The sequence below is a fragment of the Semicossyphus pulcher genome, unplaced genomic scaffold (genome assembly GCF_022749685.1).
Source record: "Semicossyphus pulcher isolate SPU_LCO1_2020_fin unplaced genomic scaffold, fSemPul1.0.p SCAF_8, whole genome shotgun sequence".
Lineage (NCBI taxonomy): Eukaryota > Metazoa > Chordata > Actinopteri > Labriformes > Labridae > Semicossyphus > Semicossyphus pulcher.
The window spans coordinates 27,560,734-27,588,567 of NW_027211759.1; the positions used below are offsets into that span (position 1 = coordinate 27,560,734).

Below are 27,834 nucleotides of genomic sequence, written 5' to 3' on the forward strand. Positions count from 1 at the left end.
TTAATCCCAAGGTCCTTTAAAGCTTGTTTGACATAAATTGAGTTTGGCTTCTTGACGGGAGGAAAAAGAGCAATGACAGAGAAAACACTTTCCGCTCTTCTGTCTTGTTTGCTTCAAATGGAAAGTTTTTCTGTCTGTGAAGTTTCATTTACTCCTGAGCTGCAGTAAATGTAGATGTTAACGTCAGAGGAGTGCCGCGATGAATTCACGATCCTCGCCATCTGTTAAACATGCAGTTTTTACACCGTATAGGACACATTATTACCCAGACCACACGCCTATATCCACACACTGCATCACCCAGACCTTGAATTACAACAGTGAAGCTAAACAGCTTCAGACGGTCATCTCATCTCATTGTGAGGACGTCGACATCAGCTAGTCATCTGTGATAAATCTGCTACGTGGAGCTCAATGAAAACCCCGAACACAGTTCTGAGGGACCCGTTAGCATGACTAATGCCCCGACTGACAGCGAAAGATAAGACTCATCCTTCACCTCAGCCGAGCCCATTTCTCAGCAATAATGTTCATAATGGAGTGCTCCGGTGTCGTTATTGTGTGAATAATTTAAATGGTGATTTAGGTTATTGGGCACCGAGGTCACAGCCACAACATCCACCCAGTCTGATCCAGGCGAGGTGCAGCCTCACTGTATGCCGAGCCGCTCCTCATACAGAAGTAAAATGGCTGCAGATGACCATGAGGCAATGATTTGGTGTGTTGCTTAATTAGATGTTCCGGCGACATCTGTTTTTAAGGGGAAACTGCAACTCTGGCACATTAATTCACTTTGTAATGAATGACTGAATGTCAACGCAGGCCGTGAAATCACCAAGAGGGAAGTATGTGTGTCTGTGTGTGTGCAACACAGTGATGCTTTTCCATCTGTTTGGCAAAAACATTCCCCCTCTAACACTGGCACCAGCGCTGCGCAGGAGCCAGAACGAGGAGGGATTCAAGATGGCCTAATGCTGATTGGAATGCCTTTTGAATGGGAAAAATGAAACAAAGATGGAGTGGACATTATGCCGCTGAATCTTAGTTAAGGACGCTTCACGAGTGTGTGACAGTGTCATTAATCTCGTGAAATTACAGACAGAGAAACCAATACAACAGAATCAGAGGCTGCTAACTGAAAACGCTCAGAGAGAGACCTCTGTGAGCTGCACTGGAGCGCTTTGAACATGCAAACGACAGGATGGTTACCTGCCGATGTGTGCATCACATGAGACACATCACTGTACAATAGTATTGTGTATATCGACGCAAACAGGTTTATTTGTGTGCTAAAATCTGGTATAACTCAGTTTTCTCTGGAACTAATGGAACAAACCAGCTCTTCTCTGCAACAGGATCAAACTGGGCGCAGCTTCCTCCCTGTGAGCGACTGACTGCAGTCCAGGGAGACCACTTGGCACCTGGAGTGACAGACTGCCATCAGCGTGTAAAGATGCTAATATGAATTCTGATCACTCACTCTTATAGGCAGGGGAATTACTGCCCATCACCAGCGTCTAGTGATTCTGCACACATGGCAAAGTCAAGGGGCACGCTGCAGCATCCAGGTACACGGAGCTGGCACGGCAGTCAGAGCCAGATTCTGCTCGACACTTCCCTCCTAAGTGAGTGTGCCACGAGATTTACTCTATAATGTGATAAATTGGGAGCTCTGCCCTCAAGATTTTAGACTGATGAGAAATTTCTATGACAAATCCTTTGCTTAAACTATCTCTGTCCTTCAATCTTCATGCCTGCGTGAGCCCTGCGGGGTCAAAGGTTAATTACCAAACAGGATAAGAGGCAGAGCAGGAAGAAGGCAGCACTTTCACATTTTTAAAAGGTGTAAATTTATGCAGATTATTTCTATGACTGGAACGTCTTTCACCCGTAATTCAAGAGGAAGAGGCACAGGACGCGTCCAGAGACAGGAGGCATGTGAAGTTTAACAGTCGGTCTGATCTGGAGGCTCCCTCTGGTTTGTCTCGTGTAAGAGATGAAGAACACGAAGACGAATTCAAAACCACATCACCTGATGATCACTTGATCACCAAACGTCTTCTTAAAGAAATAGCTTTACCTGTGGTTAATATATGCATCACTTTTTTTGCCAAGGAGTTAATGACAACATTGATACCACAATAAGGCTAGCAGTTAGCTTAGCTCAACATCAAGACTAAAGTCTTTTTCTCTGACTTCCTGGAGCTTGTACTGGCTGCCTAATCTTCTCACAGTCATCATATTTCTGTAGCCGTGTGTCGTCATCCTAACTGTCTCTCTGTCTCCAATTTCAGAACCCATTGGCCATAGTCTGACGACGATATATCCTCTGAGAGTAACAGTGAACAAGTCAAGTGTTCCGGTTTAACCAGCGGTTAGCGATAAACTTCCAGCCCAGACGTCCTTCTCCGTGCGCTGCATTGTTTACAGTCCAGTCAGCAACTCGAGAAGCGACCGTGTGTTCAGATCAAAGTGAAGTGAAATTCTACCTCCAGATGTGTCTGCTAAATAAACGCTGTCATCTCTCGGTTCGTCCCATCCCCCGGAGGAGCGCCCGTTCATCTGTCTGTGCTGAGTCTCAGTTTCGCTGTAAACAGTAAGTTACACAGAGGCTGCACTCTGGCTCACTTCAGCGGGATGAAGCCCAAACAGAAACAGATTTTCTTGTGATCGACTTTAATTGACGGCTCTTCAGTTTGCTGAAAGAACAACATCATGATGCAGATTAGGAACAAGTCAACATGAAGCTTTGTCAGGTCCTCAGGAGGAGAAGAAAACTACTTTAACATGAGACGGAGGGCGGAGCCATCATTTATGATGCATTCAAGGAAGTCAGGAAATCTAAATGCTGATCAGCTTTTGCGACACACCGTCACCTAGAACAGATTGTTGCTGAACTTGCTGCAGATGTTTGTTTATAGAGATTAATAAGAAGCTAAATCGTTGTGAGATGACGCTGATGGGAGCCGGGATGTCGTTGCGGCGTGTTACGCTCCGCCTGCTTTTGCTCTCTACACGGACTGTTTTTCCTGTATACACTGCAGCCTGCTGATACGTGATTGGATAATATTACTCGGACTACAAACAGAAAGCAGAACACTTCCTGTACTAAAAATCTACATCCCTGCCTACAGATTCTATCTCTATGTAGAATCTGTAAATAGAGATTATCCTGTCTCTATCCATCTCTCTCTCTCTCCGGTCTCTTTAGATGTGTTTTCCATGAGTCTGATTCTGCTCCAGGTTTCTGCCTGTTAAAGGACGTCTGTCTCATGGTGGATTCATGTTGGGCCTCTGTAAATAATATAACAAAGAGTACAGTCTAGACCTTTTCTATTTAAATAAAACTGATGAATTTAATGATCAGACTTCAGGAAGTCACGGACATGAAACACCTGGAACATGGGCTCGAAACATGAAACATCATCTTGTCTCACTTCAGTTTTCATATGGGTGAAAATTAAACCTATCATGTTTGTTATGAGCTTCAAAGTGGATTTTGTTACTTTTGGTTGAGCTAGGCTATCTGTTGAAGCCAAACACATTGAGCTAAGCTAACTGGCTGCTTCACGTTTAGCAAACAGATGCAAGAGTGGTGTCCCAGAGAGACTGTGAATACACCTGTTTCCCAAGAGAAGATCTATTTTACTTTGTTTTCACAGGTAGAAACTGTGTCTTTAACGTAGAGACATGCTTAGAGAACCAGGTACCAAGTATTACCAATTAAGACTAATGTTAGCATGCGTGTGTCCGGAACAGGTAAGAAGGAATAAGCAAACTTGCAGGACGACAAAGAGAAAAGGCGAACCTGACACAAAGTGAGGCCAGCCGAGCAGAGACGCCGCCCGCTCTGCACCACTGTCCCTCCACTCCTCTCCTCCCCTGTGAATTCTCGCTTCACTCTGGAGAGTGATGATACTGTCTACTCTGCTAAGACTCCCTCTGCTTGACATCTCGACACGAGGAGAAGGATGTTCCTGTCTGTCTCGTCACATCACAGCCGTCCTGATTCGGATCCCTCCCATCCAACACCCTGTGATGCTTCTCTTTAAAAAGCTGCCCGTCCATCATAAACATCCTCCCTTTTATGTTCCCCGCCTGAGAGGGAAGGGGAAGGAGAGGAATCAGCCCTCTCTCAAACACGAGCTGACAGCACTAAGCAGACTGACGTGACATCAGAGGAGCGATGTGCCAGACGTAGCTTTGAATTTCCATAACAAGGTAACTCCACAATTATTAGTCACTCAGTGAGACCATATAGCTCCTAAAACTTATTGAAATATTCCTGCGTTTATTCAGAAGCCTCCAGAAATGATCCTGTGTGAACTTCCCTCTCAGAAAAGTGCTCATCATATAAATCATTGTTCCTTCATCAGTCTTATGCTGAATATTCTGAGCCGTTCTGCGAGAGTCTTAAATTAAATCCCTCACCTTGACTCCATATAAATGTAAGACTGTCAATAAAGGAGATATAAATAGATAGGGGTGTAACCATTCATAATCTACCTGAATATTTTAAAAGGGTCTTTTGGGCAATGAGGCAGGGGAAGAGACGAAGAGAGAGAGGCTTGATCAATCGTCTGAGTTCTGCCTCTACAATCAGAAGTGTGCTAATTGAAGCGGTGTGGAGTCGTCTGCCCGCCCTAAAGGATGAACCTGCTCAGATTCATCATAATAATTTACCACAAAATTATAAAACCGTCTTTGGTCTCACACGAGCCTCTGCTCTGCTGCCTGGACGGTGACGGAGAAAGAGCCGCTTGTTGGCTGTCTGCGGAGAAGCAGAGGGAAATGTTAAGGAGACCTTTTCAACGGCTGACCCGCTCAGTTTGTGAATGTTAATGTTTTTTAATGAAGACATGCACTGAAAACTGAACTATACAGCTTGATAAGAAGGGAACGGCTGGAAAACACAGAGGGGAGTGACTGAAGAGCCGTTTTTTAAAGAGTGCAGTTTGTGCTCAAGGGCCCAGAGAGAAATAAGCAGCATGTCAGCGGCTTAAAAAAGCTCCTGAGTGTTTAAGGTGGACATATTTTAAAGGTGCTTACTCTGAGCTTCATCACATGTCCACCTCTCCCTGAGCTTTTCTATTTTCAGTGTGAAGCTAATGAATTGGGATCTGGAAAAGGTTTTTCTGCAGGCTTACAATGAGAAATGATAAGAGATTATTTTAGAATGAAGATCAATGACAGAGTCCAAACGGTATGAGGAGGAGCAGCAGGAGGAGGAGGAGGAGGAGGAGGAGGAGGAGGTGAAGCATGTGCCCTAATGTAAGATGAGTGTAATGTGCAACCCAAGGCCAAAGGCAAGAGCTTCATCTCACCAATTCTCTTTACAGGAGTGGAAATTACTTGGTGCCGTACATAACAGATTTATACAAATTAATGAGCGGGGTTATTAATAGGCAGAGATGCATTTATTAAACACAATGAGTAAAGGTAGCTTTAATTATGCATCCTTTATAAAACCTGTTTGACTTCAGCGCCGGGCGTGCAGGTGCTCTTCAAAATTAATCAGAGTCCTGAAAAATGGGCGTTAATGCTGAGCCTCGTCCTCCTTACGAACCATACGTCCTTATACGTCGTTTCAACAGACTTTAAACGGGGACGAGAAGTTAAGAAAATGTGCGTTTGAGTGGATGATAAAAAAAGAGTTGCACATTTCTTTATTTGCATGGCGTGATTCAGCTCCAGTGTCCACCATAGGAGCTGATGTTATTTAAGGTGCAGATCTTTGAGCTTCACTCTGGATGCAGCATATTACCTTAATGCCTGTAACATTTCACTGGACACTGCAGAGCCACGGCATGAGCGAGGGTTCCTACCCTGCCCCTTCTGTTGTCCGAGGGGACCGCCTCACTGACAATGGTGTCACCTCTCCCCCGGGGGGACACCTCCGAGTGATTTGTGGTGGTGGAAGACTGATGAACTGCTATTGCCACCCTGTTTCTTTGCAAGATCAATTCTACATGTAGGAGTGCGCTTTATGAATGATGGAGACCTCCTCAAGCCATCCATACAGCTGCCCAAAGACACAGCTCCGGCCCCCACAGCACCTACAAGGCAGGAATAAAGCAATCACTCTTCTCTACAGGGCCATGCATTACACACGCGCACACACTCACACATGAACATACCCACATGAATACACAGATAAGCCAACAAAGCAGCACACGGACAAACACTTGTATCTGTTTGCAGGAAATAAATGGAGCCACTAGTTCGAGGAGTTTGCTGCCTTATAGAAGCATTGTCTAGAAGAGCAGCAAAGTTCAGCACATAGAAGCAGAACGGTGGTTAGTTAAAAGACTAATCTGAAACTCCTCGTGAGAACACACGAGTCAGTTAGCTTCCGATCTGACACCGCACTGCACTTCCTCTCTGGACGGGCCCGTAACTGGGAGCACGCCAGTAAGAGTGATCTAATGGTTTTGAGGGATGGCTTGCAGCGCACATCTGAAGGCTGAGCAGCATTGTGAAAGGGAGCAGCATACATAGATGTCACGAGTCCTGCCTCCCGCAGAGAGGTTGAAAGCGAAAAATAGAGCGCAATGAATACTTGAGTGTTCTGGAGGCTATGAAATTGAAAGACCTCTCTCTTTTTTTGCCAGAAGATTTCAATAGAAAATAGAAGCGGCTCGTGCTTTTTAATCACAACTTTGAGATTGATCGGGCGAACTTGTGTGCAAATCAATGCAAGCTCGACAGACGTTCCTCTTTTATGATAATCCCGGTGTCAAGAGCGAGAGGAGGGGAATAATGCAGCAGGCTACCTGTCATAAGAGGAATCACACAGAATCATTCTCAAAATATGCACACTTCCTGTAAAAATTACATTTCCTCTCTGCAAGACGCTTTTATTTTTTCTTTAACTAAAAACTTCTCTGTGCATGAATGTTAAAGCACTAAAAGCATCCTACATACAATTTACATTTCACTCATCATATGCACGACGCCCTCTTTGTCATGATGTTATTAACTCCCCACCAGGTCTGCAGGTTCCAGGGTTTGAACACACAGCAAAGCAAGACAGCCAAGATAACTTCCATTTACAGTGTGAGCCTGGCCGAGCCACAGTGTGGAGGCCATATACTATTTATGGGTTAATCGATACAGTAGCTGGATGACACCATGTCCCCGCTACTTTCTGTCATGATGATGGCTCACTAATTTTGGAGCGGCTGCTTTCTCCTCCTGCCTCCAGCAGCCTGCAAGACGGTTTAATTTGGCTGTAAAACCGCCAATCACCCGGTTACTTCTTGTTCCTGGGGGAGGTCATGATGGGGGCAAGTCCATAGGAGGAAATATATTCACATAGTTCTCTGGGAGACACTGCTAACCCCTGACATCCCGTTTGGGTTGTAATTTCACGTTGTTAAACTGACAGGGACCCCGGCTCTGTGCTCTTAGAGACGGGGAGGCAGGGGCGAGTCTTCATCAGGGAGGCCTTTAATTCTTGTTCTCTGTATGTGTGTGTGTGTGTGTGTGTGTGTGTGTGAGAGAGAGAGAGAGAGAGACAGGAAGAGAAGGAGGATGTGTGTGTGTGTGTGTTCTGCCAGTTATGTGAGCATGATGTTTGAGATTTGTATCTGAGAGAGAGAGAGCAGATCCTTGACTCTGAGCCCTCTGCTGCATGTATGTGTGTGTGTGTGTGTGTGTGTGTGTGTGTAATGTGTGCAGCACTGAGCACCCACACACAGCATGTTTTTGTGTTTGTTTGAGTCTTTTTGCAGGCAGGGGTCAGCTCACATCAGAGGCTCGGCACAGGGGGAGACCCGGGACCCTCCCACTCTGCAGAGATACTGCTGGCTCGAGAAAAAAGCGAGACGAGCGGTGAAAAAAAAAAGTCATTACCTTGGCACTAAGACTTAACGCTCCTTCCTTGAACTGGCTTTGATCTTGGCCTGATGTGGATATATGGGAGAAGTGATGCTTTTACTGTGATGAAAGCTAACATTTAACTGCTCGCGTTAAATTAGCGAGAGAAAGGCCTCGGGCGTGTTTGCATTTTGGGGAGGTGGTGAGGTGGATGATTAACACATTTTTGCATCAGTTGTAAAATATAAACACCATGTGAGCATGTCACCCCCCATTTAAGAATATGTTTTAGCAGCATGGCCTTGTGTGTTAGCACTTCCTGTTTATGGCTAAGTCATTTTATAGTTTCAAACTGACGTTGTTAGAAAATTATAATATCACACTAATTCCATTTATTGATTCCTCTCCACATTTGAATATATAACTAAAATAATGTTTCCAGATGTCACATTGTGTTCATCGTTTTGTTGACTTTCTGTGTACAACATGATCACGTCCTGCGAGCACCATCCCAGTGGTTTACTGGTAATTCTGTACATTTTTAATAGATATATCTATATGCACATTTGCTCTTGTTTGCTGTCTGGAGTTACAGTTAAACAAATATAAATATAAATACTTTTGGTTATCAGAAACACGCAACATTTGTAAAATAATTTAAAAAAAAATACTGTTTTCATGACACGAATAAAACCGTATTTTGTCATGAGCTCTGCCAATCTGTGGGATTTAATAAAATATGATTAGTGTCTGATTATGTTTTGTTAACGAGGACAGAGCCTTTAATAAATGTGTTTTGTCACTAGAATGTCAATTATTGTCGCTTAAGCACTCAACAATTACAGGCTGATAATAATAATGAGGTAAAATACAACAAAAACAATATTTCTGAGAGAAAGTACAGCGATAAACAAAAGTGTGATAAAGCGGAGAAGATGAGTCCACATGAGACAAACATCTGGTGGCATTATTGGAATATCATTCGGATGTTTGTGGCCGCTAATTACGCGCCTACTGTGTGTAATAATCAACTAATAGCTCGTGAGCTGTGATTCACGTGCACAAGCAGAGGTAGGAGGACAGTCGCGCGCGGTGTCCGCCCCTCTCTGAGACGTAAAGAGTTAACGGAGCGGTGGGTTTGCCCATTCTCCTGCTGTGAGTGACGCGATCATCTCTCTTATCCCTCAACTTTGCCTGTTGCCAGAGCAGGCAGCCGAGCTGGACGCCGCTCTCCCCGCTGACACTCTGAACGCGATCTCACCAAAACAACGTCTCATCCCGCACACCTTTATTTATCCCTCCGCCGACTTTTCCTCCGGCACGATGATTTTTAGTTCTTCTTCCCATCGGACTCCCCGATGTTGTGCAGTCTACTACACGAAGGCGTGAATCTTTTTGAGTAGAGGTGGATCTTCCCGGATACGGCGAGGGGGTATATCAAATAAAAAAGAAGACTTTCGCGGAAATCCCCACAAATCAGAATGCCGAGGAGGAAACAAGAAGCGCCCAAGCGCGCAGCAGGTATGTATGTCCAACTCTACCGTGTGTAAAAATCAGCTTTCCTGCCGTTAAACTGCGGATGTTACCTTTGTTTTGTAAAGCTCACTTTACAGTCACTGCATTTCCGTTTCCACTCTGTGTTCTTTGCTCTCTAGCGATGCGCTTTGTCACTCCTGGCCACTCAGTGAAAGCTCATAGAAAGAGTTCTCTTTGTGAAACGGATGTACACTTTGTATACAACAATGTGTGATTCTGTGGTTTCGCTGTGCACGCCGTGCTGCTCCTGTAGTCCCATCGGATGAGTTGACTGCTGTAAACTTTCGCTTCCTTTTGTTCCCACATCCAGTGCCTGACAGTTTCCCGACCCTGCGTTTGATTTTAAGTAAACCCGCTGAAAGTAACCTGTGTGTTTGTATGCTGGGTGCCCGAGGCGTGCCATCAGGGGGACATAAGGGCTTTGTGCGCATTTGATCCGAGCGCAGAACTTCTTTACACAAGCGGGTAAAAAAAACGTACCTCTGAGCTTTTCTCCTTTCTTGGGATAAGATAAACAATTTGAGAGCAGACAATGGGGTTTCGTGGGCTGGAAGGAGCCATAATCGACAGTTGCCATGTCTGATTTGACGGTTGATTGATTGGCTGTCATGCGGCTTTGATCTGATCCTTCCCGATTTGCATCAGAAAATCACTTCCCACCATGTGCTGCAGGCCCCTGACGTCACGTTTAAACCACTTTGAAAGGCCCTGTGTACTTTTTACCCTCTCTCTCTCTCCCTCCCTCTCTCTCTCTCTCTCTCTCTCTCTCTCTCTCTCTCTCACTCTGATGGTCAACTGACTCACTAAAAAGTAAAAGAAGGGGGGACAAAGTGGTTTCACTGTGAGACATACACGCACGCACACACACTTCCAGCAGAGAACATCACACTCCCATGTGCACATGCTCACTTGTTCACTCTGAACACACACACACACACACACACACACACAGAGTGGGCAGAGGAGGCGGGAGGAGTGGGTTAGAGGTTGTAAAAGGAGCCGTGTGCTATGTAATGGAGGGGAGGAATGGGTTTGCTCTGTCAGACCGGGCCGTCACAACGGCTTTGTTTCATGTTTGATTTAATTGTCTCTCCCCTGACAGGCCCATTCATCAATGGCTTTAATGGTCAATCAGAGACAGGCTGAGTGAGTGCTCCCATTCTGTTTAGCCATAAGCTGGCCTGGGCTTTTATTTCATCAAAATGCCCCAGCCTAATGTACATGCTCACTGGCTCAGAGTGGCCGCGGGGAGCACATAAAGAATGACTGAAAGCTTTCTGATTTCAGATCAGTGAGAAGGATGTTTTTTTTCATCTCCTCTCCTCCTCTCTCCTCCTCTCTCCTCCTCTCTCCTCCCTGCTACTCTGCTGTTTCTCTGTTGACGAGCAGGAATAAAGGCTGTAATGTAGATCGTTTAGTGTTTTTAGAAAACAACTTTTTCTCCCTGAAACCACGCTCCTTTGTTCATTCATTCATCTATTCATTTCTTCATTTTTTCATGCTCCCCTTCCACCCTGTCAGTCAGCCCGTGCAGCTGCAAGTTATAAAGTTGTCAACTGTTCAGTGGCACACAAAGGGTGATGATGAATTGATTGCAGCACAGAGCATGGTGATAGAGAGAGCAAAGAAAAGGATGACAGATGATGGGCCTTGATTAGGGACTTAGGGGGAGAGTCAGCCCACTGCAACCTTGAGACTTGCATGAAAAATCCCCCTCCCGCCCCCTGCACGCACACACACACACACACACACACACACACACACACACACACACACACACACACACCCTGCTTTGCACTCTCATTGTCTCTCCACCACACTCTCTCTCCCTCTCTCTCTTTCCTTCCTCTGTCTGAGAGGGTTTCTCTCTCCGCAGTAGAAAACTTGTTTTGCCTGCTTCATTAGCGTTGCTCCAATTAGCCGTGAGGCTGATGGAGTCCTGACAGGCCCTGTGATTGGAGATGACAAGCTCGGGGTGCCCAGCCCAATGAGGTTTGCCACCACTTTGATGTAATCAACTTGATATTACACAGAGCCGCTCGCCTTTGGTTGTGCTGTAACTCAATTTTCCGCTGCAGGTGACAAATGGGCCTGCCTACCTGGGTCAGGTCTGAGTGCTCTTAACAACCGAGGGCAGCTGGCCACGTAAACAGCCCAGCAAACATGAGAAAGAGACTCTCCCAGCTGTGGAAACACAGACCTCCTTCCTCTGTGGCTGCTGATTACCTTTGCCACGAGCTCGGGGCCTGAAGCTAAAGCGCCTGAGAGGGTCTAAGAACTCCTAACAGGAAGTCAGCGTCGGCTTAGCAACTTGTGAGCAACGATGTTTCACGGGAATGTCTAACGTGAAGAGGCCAGCTGCAGAAATATGCCGGCGTGTTTACGTTGTCCAGAATGTTGCATGTGCCAGGCCACCCCCCGTCCCCTGTTCTCTGTCATAACCTGTGTCGTGTGTGTGTGTGTGTGTGTGTGTGTGTGTGTGTGTGTGTGTGTGTGTGTGTAAAGGAGTAGAGGTGGACTCGATGGGAAGGGGGGTGGAGGGGTTGTAGTCTGATTTGAACCGGACTCCACAGCAACAGTCTCTTGTTTCTGCAGGGTCAGGATTCTATCTGCCAGACTGGCACCCATCACTCACGTCTATCACTAAGTGTGCGTGTGTGTGTGCGTGTGTGTGCTTAAATCATTGAGCATGCACTCTCTGATTTGCTGGGTTTGAGTGTCTGTGTGTGTGATGGCGATGACAGGAATTGTAACCGTAGACCACCTGCCGGGTCAGGCCGTAACTCTCTGGACTCTTTAGGCCGTCTTCGTGGCTCAGTCTCTTCCTCTCCTCCTGAACGTCACCTACACAACACATTCTGACTTAGCAACACAAGAAAGAAGAACACAAACATGCTGTGTTCACGCCTGTTAGGTCGGGGCCTTTACGGCACACGTTGCAGATGCACGCAGCGAGTGAAATGAAGTGAGCTGTTTTTTTTTAAATCTGTCTGCTTCCTGTTGTTTGTGTGTGAGAGCATGTCCTTATGGAAGCAGCAGGGAGCGCGATTTGGGACTTAATTGTTGAACCGACAGACGGACTGACAGCGCAAGCGAGCTTTAACAACAAAACGCCTCCGCTGGCGTTGTTTGCAGGTGTGAGCGCGGCAAATGTTTTGGCCTTGCAGGCCCCGTTGCTAATGAAAGTCCTGTTGCTGGATTCCGGTGAGGTTGAGTCACGTCTGTGATCTATGTGTCTGATAAGTGCATACCTAATGAGGCTGTGAGCACCAGTGGAGGGAGGAGGAGGGCTGACAGAGTGTTTCCCACAGGTATTGACAGATGCCTTTTTGTTTTTGCCATAGGCCCTGACTCCATAAATCCTGCCTGTGTAATGATAACAGTGCCACCCTGCCAGCGAGAGAGTGAAAGAGAGTGTGTGAGAGAGAGAGGGGGGAGGAAGAGGAGGAGGGGATGATGAAGAGAATAAGAGAGTGGGGGCGGTGAAATGGGCCTTCTCTTCTCTTTAACACACACTTGGCAGATGTCAGGCCATGGGGCTGGGCTCGGGCAGAGAGAGAGGACTGTAAGTGCTGTAGTAGTGTCACAAATAGAAAAGTGTTTCCCTTTCAGCTCTCTGTGTGCTTTCAGGTTTTCAGCCGGGGCCGCTGTCTGAGGCGCAGGCTTTGTAAAAATAGTCCCACCGCTGTTGTGATAGATGCAGCTGCACTGTGGCGACAATTGGGACAGGCTGGATCCCTCCAACTAACCACCACCCACCCACCCACCCACCCTCTCTCTCTGTGTCCCACCCCTCCCAGAGGTAGCGAGCGTCAGAGTCTGGTTGGATGTGTTCTCTTTTCGGGGAAACTGAGCTGCTCCGGTCTTCAGGGGTCCTGAAACCCAATCCAGGAGGAGAATAGCCCGGCCATGCCAGAGAGCCGATTTCCTTTTCAACAGAGTCATTTATCACTGACCCACCCTTCGCTTCTGACACGGTGACGTGTGTCATTTATCAAACAGGCTTTACCAGACACACAGAGAGGGGAGGGTGGATAGGGGGGCGCAGAGGAAGCGAAAGAGAGAGTGGAAGAGGGGAAAACAACACAGAGAGTGGACGGAGAGAAACAAAGAGAAGGAGAGGAGGATGAGGTGCCGAGTCAGGAGAGCGGGGAAGAGACGTCGTTTGTGTGTGAGAGTTTTTCCAGGAGAGAGTTTTCCTGAAAGGGAGCGTTTGGGAGGGGAGATTTTTTGGAGATGACAGGGAGGATTGAGTTACACTGAGTTGTGTTTTGATGAGTGACAGAATGTTCTTCCATGACACGTTTCAGACGTCTGAATGAAGGCAAGAAATACACTTTGTGAGTTTACAAGTCCGACATGTGTGCTGCCGCTACGTACACGTAATATATGCACAACACACACACACGCAGGAGCACTGTAGAGGTGTGTGTGTGTGTGTGCGCGCATGTGTGGCCATATGGCGTCAATGTTTAATGGTGTATGAGTGTGTGTGTGTGCTGCTCCCTGATGAGCGGGGCTGACAGGTATCACTCACGCAGCAGCCTGGCCTTTAAATGAACCCGAGCTGCTCTGCTCTCCCGTGGCCCTAACAGGCTCTCTCCAAGATGGATGCTTCTTTAAAAATCAGATTAATGATGGATACCAGGCTTATAGTGCCATTTATCATGAAGAATATTATTTAGGCCGGCCGTGTATGGCTGTAACTGGAGAGCCAGGACGAGGAGAAGCAGGGTGGAAAGCCTGAGACAGACACTCACTGTGTGATGGATGGCTGAGCGCTCTCTGAGTGTTACTAGACACCAGTGCCGCAGCAGCAGGCCATAATCAGATAGCCCAGGGATGTTTATCCCGCAACTACACTACCCAGATTGCCTTGCCTGGAGGGTTGCTTTATGAAAGGTATAGTCTGTCATTATTATCTTTAAAAAGTTAGTGGAATGATGAGAAAGCTGTAGACACTGAAGGGCATGCAATTATACATTATAAGATGATGTATTGGATCCAATCTGACTGACTGTAATGATCACCTCCAAGTTTCCATTTCGCTCTCTTCCACAAGAGTCCCGACATGAACAGAGTACAGTGAGGGGTCAAGGCGAGGCCAGCGTGCTGCTGCTACAAAAGTGAAAGAAAACAGTTGTTTTGCTTTTTGTCCTCTCCTTGCTCCCTCTCTCCGTCTCCTCCTCCTCCTCCTCCTCCTCCTACACACACTGTGATTTATGGTGGCCATCCATCTTCAGGCTGCGTCCATCACCTCCTCGTTGCTAGGCGATCATGGCAGCAGCTGTGCGTTGTGAGCGGGGTCTGGTCGTCCCACTCCCAAAGACCCAACTTTATTCCCTTCTCCCCCCTTCAGCGCCCTGAAATTCAACTTTAAACACCTTCCAAGTTTTAGTCCCGGGGACAAAACACAACCTTAATCCCAGTTTCAGAGCAGGACTCTCCCAGTTTGAGGCCCTGACATCGTGTTTTTTTTACCCTTTTAATAGGCCTGATTTTAGACCTGCACAACAAGAGACACCCTTAAACATCAGCCTTCATTTCAGACACTTGGAAGAAATGTATATTTTTAGCAGCTATCTTCACACATTCAGCCATCTGTCCCATTCATGATCACATTTTACTTCCAATTTTTAGAGGCAACGACAAAAAAACATCACCAGTAAGACAGCGGACACCGGCATCCTGTCAGCCGAGACTTTTTTGTATATTAAAGTTCATGGGACAAAGACAGCATGAGCACAACAGATCATTTAAACAGACTCAGTTTAATCCAGGTTATGCAAACACTCAGCTGGAGGTGAAAGAAACGTGAACCTTCAATTAAACTGATGATTGTAAACTATTGTGTGACTGAGACCCACTGTAATTACCCACGGAGTTTGAGCACAGGCTGTTTTGCAATCCAACAAGACAACTAGAACAGAGTGAACTATTGAAAGGTTTGAATAGTTTAGACAATGTGAGGTGTTTATTGTGTGTAAAGATGTGTTTTGAATTATCTTTGCATACTTGAAAAAAACAGAAATAAAAGTTAAAAGACCGACCTGCAGAAAACAAAGTGTTGATAGTAGCTTTAGCTTTTCCTTGGCTTAGTTTCAGCAGCAGTTCTGAGCCTTGGGTAACTTAACCAGGTGACCTCTTAGCAGTATTTTTGCATGATGCCTGAACAGTTGAAGGAACGGTGATATAAACAGCAGTCCTTTGGTTTGCGGGAGGTCCTTGAATCCGGCTAAGTGATAGAAAGATGGAGGCAGAGATGTGCGACAGTCTAACGGACTGACGACGTGTCATTAGAGGAAGCAGGCCGCCCTTGGTTCTGCACCTGTGGAAGCTGTTTGTGTTGCTTCATTGTTTGTTTCCAGTTTGATTATCTCGTATTGTGGCTGCGCGAGGAGACCGGAGCTATGAGTCTGGTCACAGTGTTCTCTCCTATTTTCGAGTGAACAACAAGGGGGCTTTAGGTGTTTGTAGCTCGTCTCATGTCGGATAAATGAAATGAACTTTGAGGTCTGTATGTGCAGCCTCTTATAACACAGCCTATTCCCTCTCTCTCTCTCTCCCTCCCTCCTCTTACTATGTGCATTGACAAGGTTCAGTCCTAAGCTTTGCCTGAGGCCAGAATGATCTCTCTGTTTTTCCCATCTCCCATATCACACATCCTGCACTACAATCGGCGGACACAATGTATTCACAAACCCATCAGGGGGTAGAGAACACACACAAATAAAAACTGACAAAGACGTCCATGATCGCTCTGAACATGCTCGCCTGCATGAGCATTAATGCTGCAGCACACTTGTGAATAAAAATAACCAGAAGAAGAACGGCTCGACGTATTCTTCTGCGGTCACATCTGAAGAAGCGATTTGTGTCGGGACGTGTTCACTTTTGAAATGACCACAGATCACCTGTTCCGTGTTTTCTCGTGAGACTCTGAGCCAGCCTGCGAGGATCAAAGGCAAACAGGGAGAGAACTAAGTTTGATTGAGTGTGCTGCTTTGACAAATGTGTACAACAGAAAGGCATTTTAGGTATGTTACTGATCTGCTGCTATTTTGACAGAATGGGGCTGTTTTGGACTGAATTATTCTAATCTATTTAAAGAGTTTTGGGCTGCTGGGAAACTTGAGAGAGCGAGTGGAAGTCGTGGTTTGTGTATGTGCTTTTTTTTTTTTATTGAGACTGAGGTGACTTCCTGTCCTGTAGTGTTCTGAGGCTGTTTCCTGTCAGTAAAAGCCCCCCGCTGAGGGGCTGTGTTGGTTTAAGGGCGTCAAGGTCCAGTTCAAATACTGTACACATGTCAAGAAGCACTCGTCATGTTGCGACCCGGTTTAACTCTCTCCTCTCTGAGGCATCCGATCCGATCACCGACTGACTCCTAGTTTTCTTTGCTGACATGTGATCAAAGGTCGCGTCTTCCTCACTTCCTTTTCCTCTTTTAACTGGGTATTATAATAATACACTTTATTTATGTTTCTATATTGAGGCAGGTAAAAAAACCTATTATAATGCAGAGCTGTGGAATTTCTTCCACCACATCAAACTGCACTCTCTGAACTGTAGTTTCCTGTTGCTGATTTTTGTTGTCTTTAAAAGCAATAAAACCTTTGAGTTATCTTTACAGTGAGCTATAAAGGACCACCCACGGAGGCAGACTCCTCTGCCCTCCCTGGATTCCTGCGTCGTCTCTTTTGTGCAGTAGACTTCTGTATGCATGCAGTGGTAATTTAGATAATGTAGTTATCAAGCAATGACGCCTATATAAATATAACCACTGGAAAAACATTAGTTTATTTTCTTAAAATCCTTTTAGCATCTGAAATCCTGCATTTTACATCTTTTATCTGTACAAACAAATCGACATTCCAAAGCTTTATGAAGATGGTAAGCACGTTTTTTAGAGATGATTTGACATAGTAGAAGCTCTGTATGAATCTCAGCATGTTCTCATGACCGCATCATTGCCCCATCATTTTAGATAAAGATGTTTTGCACTTTTATTACCAGAATATACACACGTCTGCCTTTTTTAGCGTTGAAAAAACACCGCAGATGAAATATTGTGCTCAGGATGACCGCACACAGGACTCACCTCTTTTATAGATCGCTACGCCTTTGGCAAGGTTGTCTTTTTTTTTCAGCAGTCGTATGAGTACGAGGGTCAGACACAGGTAGAGATTTTAATGACACATCCTGTTTACTCGCTGCTGGTGGGTGTGAGCCCGAGTGCAGACTGTTTTCCCAGCTGTGGAGGCCAGACCAGGAATATGCTCCGTGGTCATCAGGGGACAGATTTATGAACAGGGACAGGACATTTAAATATAAGTGAAAATCTTGACTTCTACTTTGGAAATATACTATTATTTTTTAAGCTCTTTGTATTATCACTCTTGCATACCAGGCTTATTTAAATGCAGCATCAAAAACAGACAGTGCTTTCAGCAGCACTTGAGGAGGAATAACCCCTGGGACGGAGAGAAGGAGACAGGATCTGCTTTAGAGGCAGCCACAGCACCTTCCTGCTTAATCACCCCCTGTCCCTGCCCTGTCTGTTGTTCCTGATCGTCAGAGCAGCACTGCAGTATTTCTATCAGATGATCTCTCCCTCCTCGTCTGCAGCCCTTATGTTTATGAAAATGACACTCCACAGGAATGCCTCCTGCATGCCAAGATGTCACTGTCTTTCCTCATCGCTTGCATCTGCGTGTGTGTACGAGTATGTGTGTGTATAAGGGGGGGGGGGGGGGGGTGTGATCTGGTGTCACAACTGACTGACTACCTTTATTTATAATTACATGTGGGTGTGTTTGAGGTGGTATCTTAAGGTGTGTTTTGCATGTGAGACTTTTGCTATTTTTGCGTGAGCCGTGTCTGAGACGTCGATTGTGTGAAAGTGCACCTCCTGCCATCCAGCGGGAAAAGGAATCCTTCATTGAACCTAATGATTCTTGTCTTTCCTCCACATGGCATCAGCTCACTTCATCATTACAAGAACACACACTCTTTCTCTCACACACATTAGGAAAACTAATACATTGGCCCTGCACCATATGCTCAGATATTAGTTAAGACTGCATCCCAGAGTATTGTTGTATTCATAAGCCTGTTCTTTTTTCATTCTAAGGGAGCCTCTATACTCCCATCACCTTTTATTAGCTTGATAAATCACCTCTGTTGTCAGTCAAGCCAGGGAGAATAATTGGATGTGGTTGTCGCCCTGTGTGATGGATTATCAGTCATTGGGGATTAAATTAACAGATAGTGCTCAGACATAATGGTTTTTGTTTTGCATTTTAAATTGCCTGGGAGCACGGCTAGACTGTGTAGGTTTTATAGCAGGCCCTTTTGGACTCCTCTCCCCCTCTCTCTATGCTTAATGACAAATCAACAATAACCTACAGGGCTGCAGCTCTATTAGTATGAAATGTGAAACGTTTACCACCAGGTTAGTGCGCAGAGAGAGGCCTCAGAAGGCGTGTGAATGTGAAATTGTATGATTGATAAAATAGCTTTAAAATGTGGAGAAATATGTGAAATGTTTTCCTGATGAGGAAGAGAAAGATGACCTGACAACTTGGTCAAGCGGTGTGCCGGGCTCGTCTGATGTAAGCTGACATCTGTGACCAGCTAGTCAGGATACAGACACATTAACTACCTCGTCCTGGCTCGGTTCCTTGTTTGAATAAGACTCTGACGTAAATACCTTCCAGAGGAGACGCGGAGAAGAAGGTAAAGCAAAGGAAAGATGGTGTGTGCAGTCGTATGAGCTGTGGTGGTAGCAGTCAGATATCTGCCTAGCCTGTTTGCCCGAGCGTAAGCGATTTACCTCCTCGCCCCCTTCTCCTTCCTCCCCCACCCCTCCTTCCCTCCCTCCCCTCCACGTCCACATTATCATAATTGTGTCCAGAACATGAGGGGCCGGGGAAGTGATCATGTCATTTTATTTACACCCTGCTTGGCCCTTTTTACAAACGACATGCCACTGACTGCCAAGCGGACTGGGGCCCGACGACATCTTTTGATCAGGGCTGTCGGGGCCTATCAGCGGAGAATGGCAGGTAATGGATACCCAGTGACAAACCAAATCTCCGGGAGGACGGAGAGTGGGCCGCACCTGCCAGGTCTCCATTAGGCTGGCCTCTCAGTAGGGCTGCCTGCTGACTGTGCCCCCAGGGCCCAAATCAGACCAGCGCCAGCCGCATGGCTGCCTAGAGATTGGCTGTTAGCACTGGAAATGAGAGTTATTTCAGCTATGACATTTTTGTTTAGACTGGACGTGTGTGCGTGGGGCGGTGGGGGGAATGAAGGATTTAGTCACAGTGTGTGTATGAGTGTGCGTGCTTGTTTGTGTCTACATGCAGCATCATAACTGTAAGTGCCCAAACTATAGCTACACATAAGATTACTTCTTTGGCATTCGTCTCAAACGGTCTCAGACCTGTCTCCATGCATCCACGTCTCTCAGGGATTATTTGTTTTTCCTTTAGTTGAGCGGTTCGGTGAGTGAGGTGGACAGGAAATGAGGGAGGGGGACCTGGTGACACTGCAGAAGAAGGGGGTGAGTGGTGGGTGAGTAGACGTTGGGCGTGTAGGCTCACCACCGCAGGAGACGCAGGTTTGTGTGTATTTGTATGAGTGGGGTTGTTCAAATAACATGCAAACACACACTTATCATCGGTCCCTTTGCAGCAGTGGGCAGCGACATATAAAGTGACTGAATGTTTATGCATTGATTCTCTTCCCTCTTTAACCCACTCCTCCTGCAGTCTCATTTTCCTCCTCTCTTTATATTTTCATTTCCTTCCCGTTTAATGACTGAATTGTCTTCTTATAATGTTTGCCACCTGTTTAGACTGTTGAGGATTGCTTTAAGGAGTGCAGCTTGAGCTCAGAGTGTTGACTCTCTTCTACATATTAATAAACTAATGAACTTACTCCAGTCCAGATGACACTGTAGGATGTCTGCTCAACATGTCAAAATGTCTTCAACTAAGTTCTGACATCCCTTTCTTTAAATTCTTCAAGATATGCTCTTTGTCTGTGCTCGCATGTGTGTGTGTGCTCGCATGTGTGTGTGTGTGTGTGTGTGTAATCAGAGAAGAGGCAGATGAAGAGGCGTCAGACATATTAACTGACAGATGGAGGTTGATCCAACTCATTTATTACCCCAGAGGAGAATGCCACAGTGAGATTGGGCTTCATTAATTTCAGATTTAGTTTTCATTTCAAGCTGTTGCGCCCTGAGATAAATAAAATGGCGCATTATGTTTTTGCCAAGATATTTCTTTTTTGTTTTCCTCCAATAGAAGGAGTGAAAAGAGGGGAGGCATAAGTTCCGTGTGGCTGGGGTAGTATATAAATACAGGCTCGCCTAGAGGAAAATAACACCTCAACGGTTGATGAGGTGAAATGGGATGACTGTAATTTCTCAGCTCAGCTTTAAAGGCTCCCACACAGATGGCTCATTTATCCCTGGGAGTCCTCGGGCACACATAGCAGGGAAACTTTTTCTCCAGTTATTCTAACATAGCGTGTTCACTCCCTGCAATTTAACTCATCTCTTTCTCTCCCTCTTTGTCTCCATTCTCCTTGCAGCCTATTCTCCTGAGGACCTGACAGAGCCCACTGCGGAGGAAGAGGAGGCAGAAGCAGATGACCTGCCCTCAGCCCCCCAGGATGACCTTCCCATGAATGATGAGTTTGTGGAGCAAAGCGCGGGGGCTTCCACGGAGCAGGCATGCGACCAGGAATCAGCTGAACCCGCAGAGCTCTCAGGACAAGACATGGACAGTGAGTCACATGTGAGTGAGACCAGCGACCGTCTCTCAGACTTTGAGAGCCCCTCCAGTAAAGCCGAGGGCAGCGTGGTCACAGCTCCACTGAATGGTGGCACCAAAACACCTCCCATAGGCACGGACACCTTAGAACAAATGAAGGCTATCTACTCCAGCTTCCTGAGCGGCCCGTTGTGGTCACCGCTAAACTTTAATTCCACACCCCCACAGGCACCATTGTCAGCTTCTACAGAGAAGCCAACTCGCAGCAACAGCACTAGTAGCAGTAGCAGCTGTAGCAGTGGTAGCTATGACTGGCACCAGTCTGCAGTGGCAAAGACACTACAACAGCATCCTCCCCAGAGCCGTCACCCCGCTCAGTCTGAGCCCAGCCTCTTTAGTACAGTCCAGCTCCACCGGCAAAACCCAAAGCTATTTGGCTCAATCTTCACTGGGGCCAGTAAATTTCGCTGTAAGGGCTGCAGTGCAGCTTATGACACCCTAGTGGAGCTGACAGTTCACATGAATGACACAGGCCACTACCGCGATGACAACCAGGACAGGGCAGGCAGTGGCGGCAAGCGCTGGTCCAAACCGCGAAAGAGGTCCCTGTTAGAGATGGAGGGGAAGGAGGATGCCCAGAAAGTTTTGAAGTGTATGTACTGTGGCCACTCCTTTGAATCTCTCCAGGACCTCAGTGTCCACATGATCAAGACCAAACATTACCAGAAAGTGCCTCTGAAGGAGCCAATGGCCCCCATGGCAGCCAAAATTATGTCTTCGAAGAAAAGGGGACTTGTTGGGTTGGACCTCACTGCCTCGCCACGCTCAAGGGAAGGAACCCCCAAAGCTAAGCATCAGGCAGACCTGAGTGAACCCTCACATAAACCTTCCTCCAGCCCCTACACCACCCCCAATCACCGCTACGGACACCAGAACGGTGCTAGCTATGCTTGGCAGTTTGAGTCCAACAAATTCCAGATTCTCAAGTGCATGGAGTGTGGCAGTTCCCATAATACACTGCAAGAGCTGAGAACCCACATGATGGTGACAGGACATTTCCTGAGGGTGACCAGCTCTGTGGGAAAGAGAATCAAAACACTTCCTGAGGCCACATCCCCCAACCCCGGCCGGGTCGCCACACCTACTGAACAGAGGGTCCAGTCAGTCCCACTCGCACCCTCCACCTTCTCTCCTCCACCTCTTCAAACTACCCCGACTCCCCCAGCTGCCTCCCCTCCCCTCAAAGAGATCAAAAAGGAGGAGGTTGAGGAGGAGTGCACTGTGAAACAGGCTGTTGGAAATGAGAGGCAAGTTGAGGCTTCAGTTGGGAAGGAGGAGGATGCTGAGAGGGAGGAAAAATATGACATCTCAATGTATAACTATCTGACTGAAGAGGACCTGAAGGAGAGCCCTAAAGGGGGCTTTGATATCCTCAAATCACTGGAAAACACTGTGACATCAGCCATCAACAAAGCTCAGAGTGGGAATCCAAGTTGGGGGGGCTACCCTAGCATCCATGCAGCCTACCAGTTCCCCAGTGCCCTTAAGCTTCAACAGGGCAGCATGGAAAAGAATTCCCCAATGAAGTTCTTGTTCAATGGAGGGGATGGAGGACTGTCGTCCCTTGCGAAGAACCAGCCCCTCATTTCCCCACCCCTTAGTCAGTCTTCCCCCTTCCCTAGCAACAACTTCCAGGCAATGGAGGATTTGGTGAAAAAAGTGACTGAGAAAGTAGCAAAAGTGGAGCAAAGGGTGAAGCAGATGTCTCCTAAGATGGAGAACCATCTCTCACCGTGTAGTAGTGAGACTGGAGAGTCACATAAGGGAGGAGAGGCTGACTCACCTCGGGAATGGAGGGCAGTCACCCCAGCCAATAGCGACAAGGGAAGCCATAGCGACAGAGCATCCCCAGCAACAGAACCCAAGAGAGAGGCAGCAGTCAAGTCCCCTCTCGCCTCTACACTGAGATGCAGTACTGCCATTATTACTGGCCATACTCCTCCAGAGCAGCCCTTTGTCAACCCTCTAAGTGCTCTTCAGTCAGTAATGAACATTCATTTGGGGAAAGCAGCCAAGCCCTCCTTGCCAAACCAAGATCCCCTGAGCCTGCTCTCCAGGCTCAGCCAGAGCATGGCTGAGAGGGCTGCTGTGGCCGCCCCTCCCTCACAGACCAAAAAGCCAGAGAGTGTAGTTGATAATAGTTTTTGCCAGCCCAGTGATGACCAGCCTATGGACCTCACAAAAGGGAAAAGTGATAGAGTCGGCTCTGTTGGCTCAGCTCCACTTACCCCATCATCCACAGCCTCCTCCATCTCCCCCTCCTCCCTTATTACTCCTGCTAAGCTAACAGTGGTCTCTCCCTACACCTCCAGCAGCCCTCTACATGAGAACGCTTTGTCGGATATCTCAGACATGCTGAGGAACCTGACACAGTCCCACCACGTCCCAAAGCCTCCCTCGAGGTCCCGGGTCACGGAGAAAGTGGAGATTGTGGGACCTACTCATGACGATGATGATGCCTCCCTGCATGGCCACAAACGCAAGGGCCGTCACTCTAACTGGAACCCCCAGCACCTCCTCCTCCTGCAGGCCCAGTTTGCCTCCAGCCTGAGGCAGACATCAGAGGGGAAGTACATCATCAACGACCTCAGCCCACAGGAAAGAATGCATGTATCCCGTTTCACAGGCCTCTCTATGACCACCATCAGCCACTGGCTAGCTAACGTCAAGTACCAGCTAAGGAGAACTGGTAGAACCAAGTTCCTCAAAAACCTGGACTCTGGTCAGCCTATCTTCTTCTGTAGTGACTGTGCCTCACAGATCCGAACCCCAGCAGCATATGTATGCCACCTGGAGGCCCACCTCGGGTTCAGAATCAGGGACCTGGCCAAGCTGTCCCCTAAACAGACTGTCAGGGACTCCCACACTCTCACTGAGAAACTCGTGCCCCAGGAGTCCTTCCTTTCTGCACAATCACAGGACGACTGCAGTAGTAACGGGGCAGTGTACCGCTGCCAGCTCTGTGTCCGTAAATTTGCCACTAAGCACGCCATCAAGCTTCACCTCAGCAAGAGCCATGGGAAGTCTCCAGAGGACCATCTGCTGTATGTGTGCGAACTAGAGAAACATTAAATCGCTCTCAGCATCCGACGTACTGGAAAACACACGTAGAATGACTGTCGACAAAAAAACAGAGAATATTTGAAAGTGTTGTGATGCACAAAGATGCCATGAACTACTATCAAAGTGTCAGCACAAGGTGTTTACATCTATTCGGCCTATAAGCATTTCTGATTTCTCTGTATTTCAAGTGACACATATTTCACATCAGAAACATTCTGAAGGTCAAAGATATTCAGCCCCGTTTGTTGTCGGCTTTGTTGTCTCCTTCACTTTATAAACCTGTGGTGATGTGAGACAACAGAGGACGGATTATATCACGAATCTCTTGACAAGAAGGTCAGCTTATAACTTGAAATGTATTAACTTTATTGTATTTATTTTGTATTTTTGTGAGTTCGGTTTGATTTGCTGGTAGACTGCATGTTCAACAAGTTACATTTGTACAGTTCAGTCCTGTCCTGTCCAGATTTTAAGTTGCCCTTTCTAACTGGTCATTTCCAAACACCCTAACACAGCCAAACGCCTGGGAGAGCTCCGTAAAGAATCTGCCAAACAGCAACAGTCCATCGCTTGTTTTTCTAGTTTTCTCTGTACAGCCTCGTGATTTTCTTGCTGATTGTAAAAGCTGCCTTGTTCTTGATCATTGAGTAAGGGGCACTTAAAATCCAGGTCTGTGTAAAAATGTATATATAGTGTATAAGCTTACAACTTGCTGTTTAAATTATGCATACTTGTTATATTTCCTAATTTAAGAGGACTATGACTATCCACTGGTGCAGAGCCTTTGAAGAAGATTAAAAGGACATTGTTTTGCACAATAGTTTTATAAATGTTATTTGATAAAAAAAAATCAATACAAATATGTTAATGCCTTGTGCTTCTATGATTAAATTGAATTAACTGCTGCATAAAACCTTTGTTTTCTTTCCGTAGATAGGGCTGTGTTAGGAATCAGTGTGTGAAAAGCATCAATTCAACAAGTGACAAATCAAAGCACTTTGTCAATAAACAGAGAAGGCTGACACATCCTAGTAGTGCCCAAATTATATTTGGTAAAATGACATTACAAAATCATGCATCTTCAAAAAAACAAACCACCCCCTCCCAATATTTGTCCCACATTTTAATGACTAAGCTTTTACAAATCAGCTGACAGCTTGCTCGTAAGGCTACATCTGCAGAAACCCTGAGCAGAAGTTAGAAAAGCCTCAGCGTTTTCTTCCGCAGTTGTCTTCTCAGCCGCAATTTGTCTCGATATTCCCGGTGATTTCTGTGTCGTCTTGTTGTTGTGGGGCGAGCTGGAGAGGTGCGAGCGGTGCCACTGCCTGCGAGGCGTCTGGCAGGTGGTGTGTGCTGCATGTAAACCACCAGATGTTTCTGAAACGAGCCACTGGAGGAGGAGGAGGCAGGCGGGCTGCAACAGCAGGCAGAGTGGGCTGATTACCACGGGGGCTTGGATGCCATCAGGAGCCCTGGGCACAGACAGCAGATCTGGCACACACCTGGACTCCAAGACTGTCCCTTGGAAAAAATAAAGCGGATCCTATATACGCGCGCTGAGACGAGCTGACAGTGGTGCAGAATGCACAGACAGGTGCTATTCCCTCAAAGCAGGCTTTTGGATCTAACAATATTACTGGCAGGTGTTGATGCTATCAGAGTCGTCACAATTCAGGCACAGTGCCATGTCATGAGAAAGTTTTTTATGTTTTGAGTTTGCGTAACAAAGGCACACACACGTACACACACACACACGCACACACACACACACACACACACACGCACACACACACACACACACACACACACAGATCTACCTTTGTCTTATTGAAGATGCCCGGGGACACCATGTTCTCTCTGTTTGATGTTCCCAGGCTCGGCTTGTCATGACTGACTGACTGAGTGACTCGGGGCCGGGGAAGTTATCTGGTTACCATGGTGACGGCCATTTGCCCAGCCTCTAACCCTGCTCGCTCACTCAACAGAGGACAGCTCGAGTGCAGCACACCCATTTACTCTCTTAAATCTCATCATCTCGCTTCAGTTCCTCCCACCCGGGAACAGATTAATTAACACACACACACTGTGTCCTGACCCCGTCTTCTCACACAAACTCATTACCGCCTCAGACTTGCTCCCGGCCCTCCGACGTTTAGGATACATTGGTCTAACGTTGTGGGAGAACCCAGTGATGACTCACATCTGACAAGCAGAATAAAGCCTTTAACAAAGGATGATAATTGAAAGATGGGATTCAGACCGGTAGCCATTGATAATGCAAATGAAAGAGGCTGAGCTGCCTTATTGAATATCTGGTGAGTTTTCAGAGCTCGCTGAGGAGTCCTGCAGATATGAAATTATCCCTCAGACATCTTTTTTTAACACTGTATGTGTTGATGAATGCTTTATGCTTAGTGATGGACTCGGGGTGAGGATGGTTGGGGGCGTTAATGAGATAGTTGACACTTTGGGGGTTAATGAGGGGCTGGAGGGAGAGGGCTAAATGATTGGACTTCTGCTTGGATGAGCTTTATAGTCGCTGCTGGAGGAGAGCAATGTGGAAGCCGAGGATCTGCTGAAGCCAATTATTTAGCATGAAAGACACAAAACTCCTCTCAGTTGTATTTTTCTGCGATAATAAAGAGGAGATTAGATGTGTTATCCATTGTTCTTTTGTCTTGAATATCCTTGAGGGCTGGGTAGTTATAGACGCCGATGCGCCTCAATGCTCCTAAAACAAAGTCAGCAGTGAGGGGGGAAGAAAGGAGGCGGACAGGACAGGGATAGGAGAGGAGGAGAATGAGTCCCCCCACTCCTCCACTGCACAGATCTCCCATCAGCTCTTGTCATCCCTCTAATGAATATCAGTTAAATTGCTCTGTGGATCTGAGGAGTTTGGATGTCAATGTGATTTGTGTGAGTGTGGCGGATGGAGGGGCCCAGACTAATGAAAGGCGAGCCCAGGCTGACAGAGTGATGAGCATCAAACCCATCAGACCAATCACACGAGAGAGGCTGACAGCACCGACAGTCAGACAGCTGAGGAGGAGAGGCTATGTATTTAGGAAACAAAATGGCTGCCAAAATAGTGGTGGATGTCTTTAGAGCACGTTGATATATATCGGTTCTGTCTTTGTGTGCCTGTGCAGCCGTGTAAAGGGATACAGGCAGCCGTGTCACACACAACTACGGTGATCTGCAGATAAATAAATCGGGATTTCAGTTGGATTTATAGAAGCCGGCTCTCGTGTGCCTTTTTAATGACTCGTGTTAATCAGAGAAAGTCTTAAAAAATCAACAGGTTAAGAGGATAAAATCGCTTAAACATAAATCACATGTTCCTCTTCTGGCTTGACATCATCATTTGATAAACAACCACGTCGCTGCCAACAAATAAGCTCCCTGAATCCTTGCATGCCAAGGAGGAAGACAATGTTCATTCACACAACCCCTGCAGCAAAGTGACATAATATCTTCTGACATTAGCGAGGGAGTCATGGGTAGAGCCAAGATAGCTTCACCTTGGACCTTTGACCCCGGTCTCTAATGTATGGGAGGAGTCACACACATCTAC

The 27,834-nt window shown here is 46.7% G+C and overlaps 1 protein-coding gene across 1 annotated transcript; it reads left to right on the forward strand.

The window, feature by feature from the left end:
* The first annotated feature begins 9,177 nt into the window (after positions 1-9,177).
* tshz3a (teashirt zinc finger homeobox 3a) lies at positions 9,178-25,158 on the forward strand. The gene is made up of 2 exons (XM_069686221.1): positions 9,178-9,339; positions 20,956-25,158. The coding sequence occupies exons 1-2, from the start codon at positions 9,300-9,302 to the stop codon at positions 24,267-24,269; spliced, it is 3,354 nt and encodes a 1,117-aa protein (XP_069542322.1). The 5' UTR covers positions 9,178-9,299; the 3' UTR covers positions 24,270-25,158.
* Positions 25,159-27,834: the final 2,676 nt, after the last annotated feature.

Excerpts from the sequence above, each read along its gene's own strand:
- tshz3a (XM_069686221.1), top strand. The coding sequence starts at position 9,300 with ATGCCGAGGAGGAAACAAGAAGCGCCCAAGCGCGCAGCAG. Across the intron at positions 9,340-20,955 it reads AGCGCCCAAGCGCGCAGCAG|CCTATTCTCCTGAGGACCTG; the intron begins GTATGTATGTCC and ends TTCTCCTTGCAG.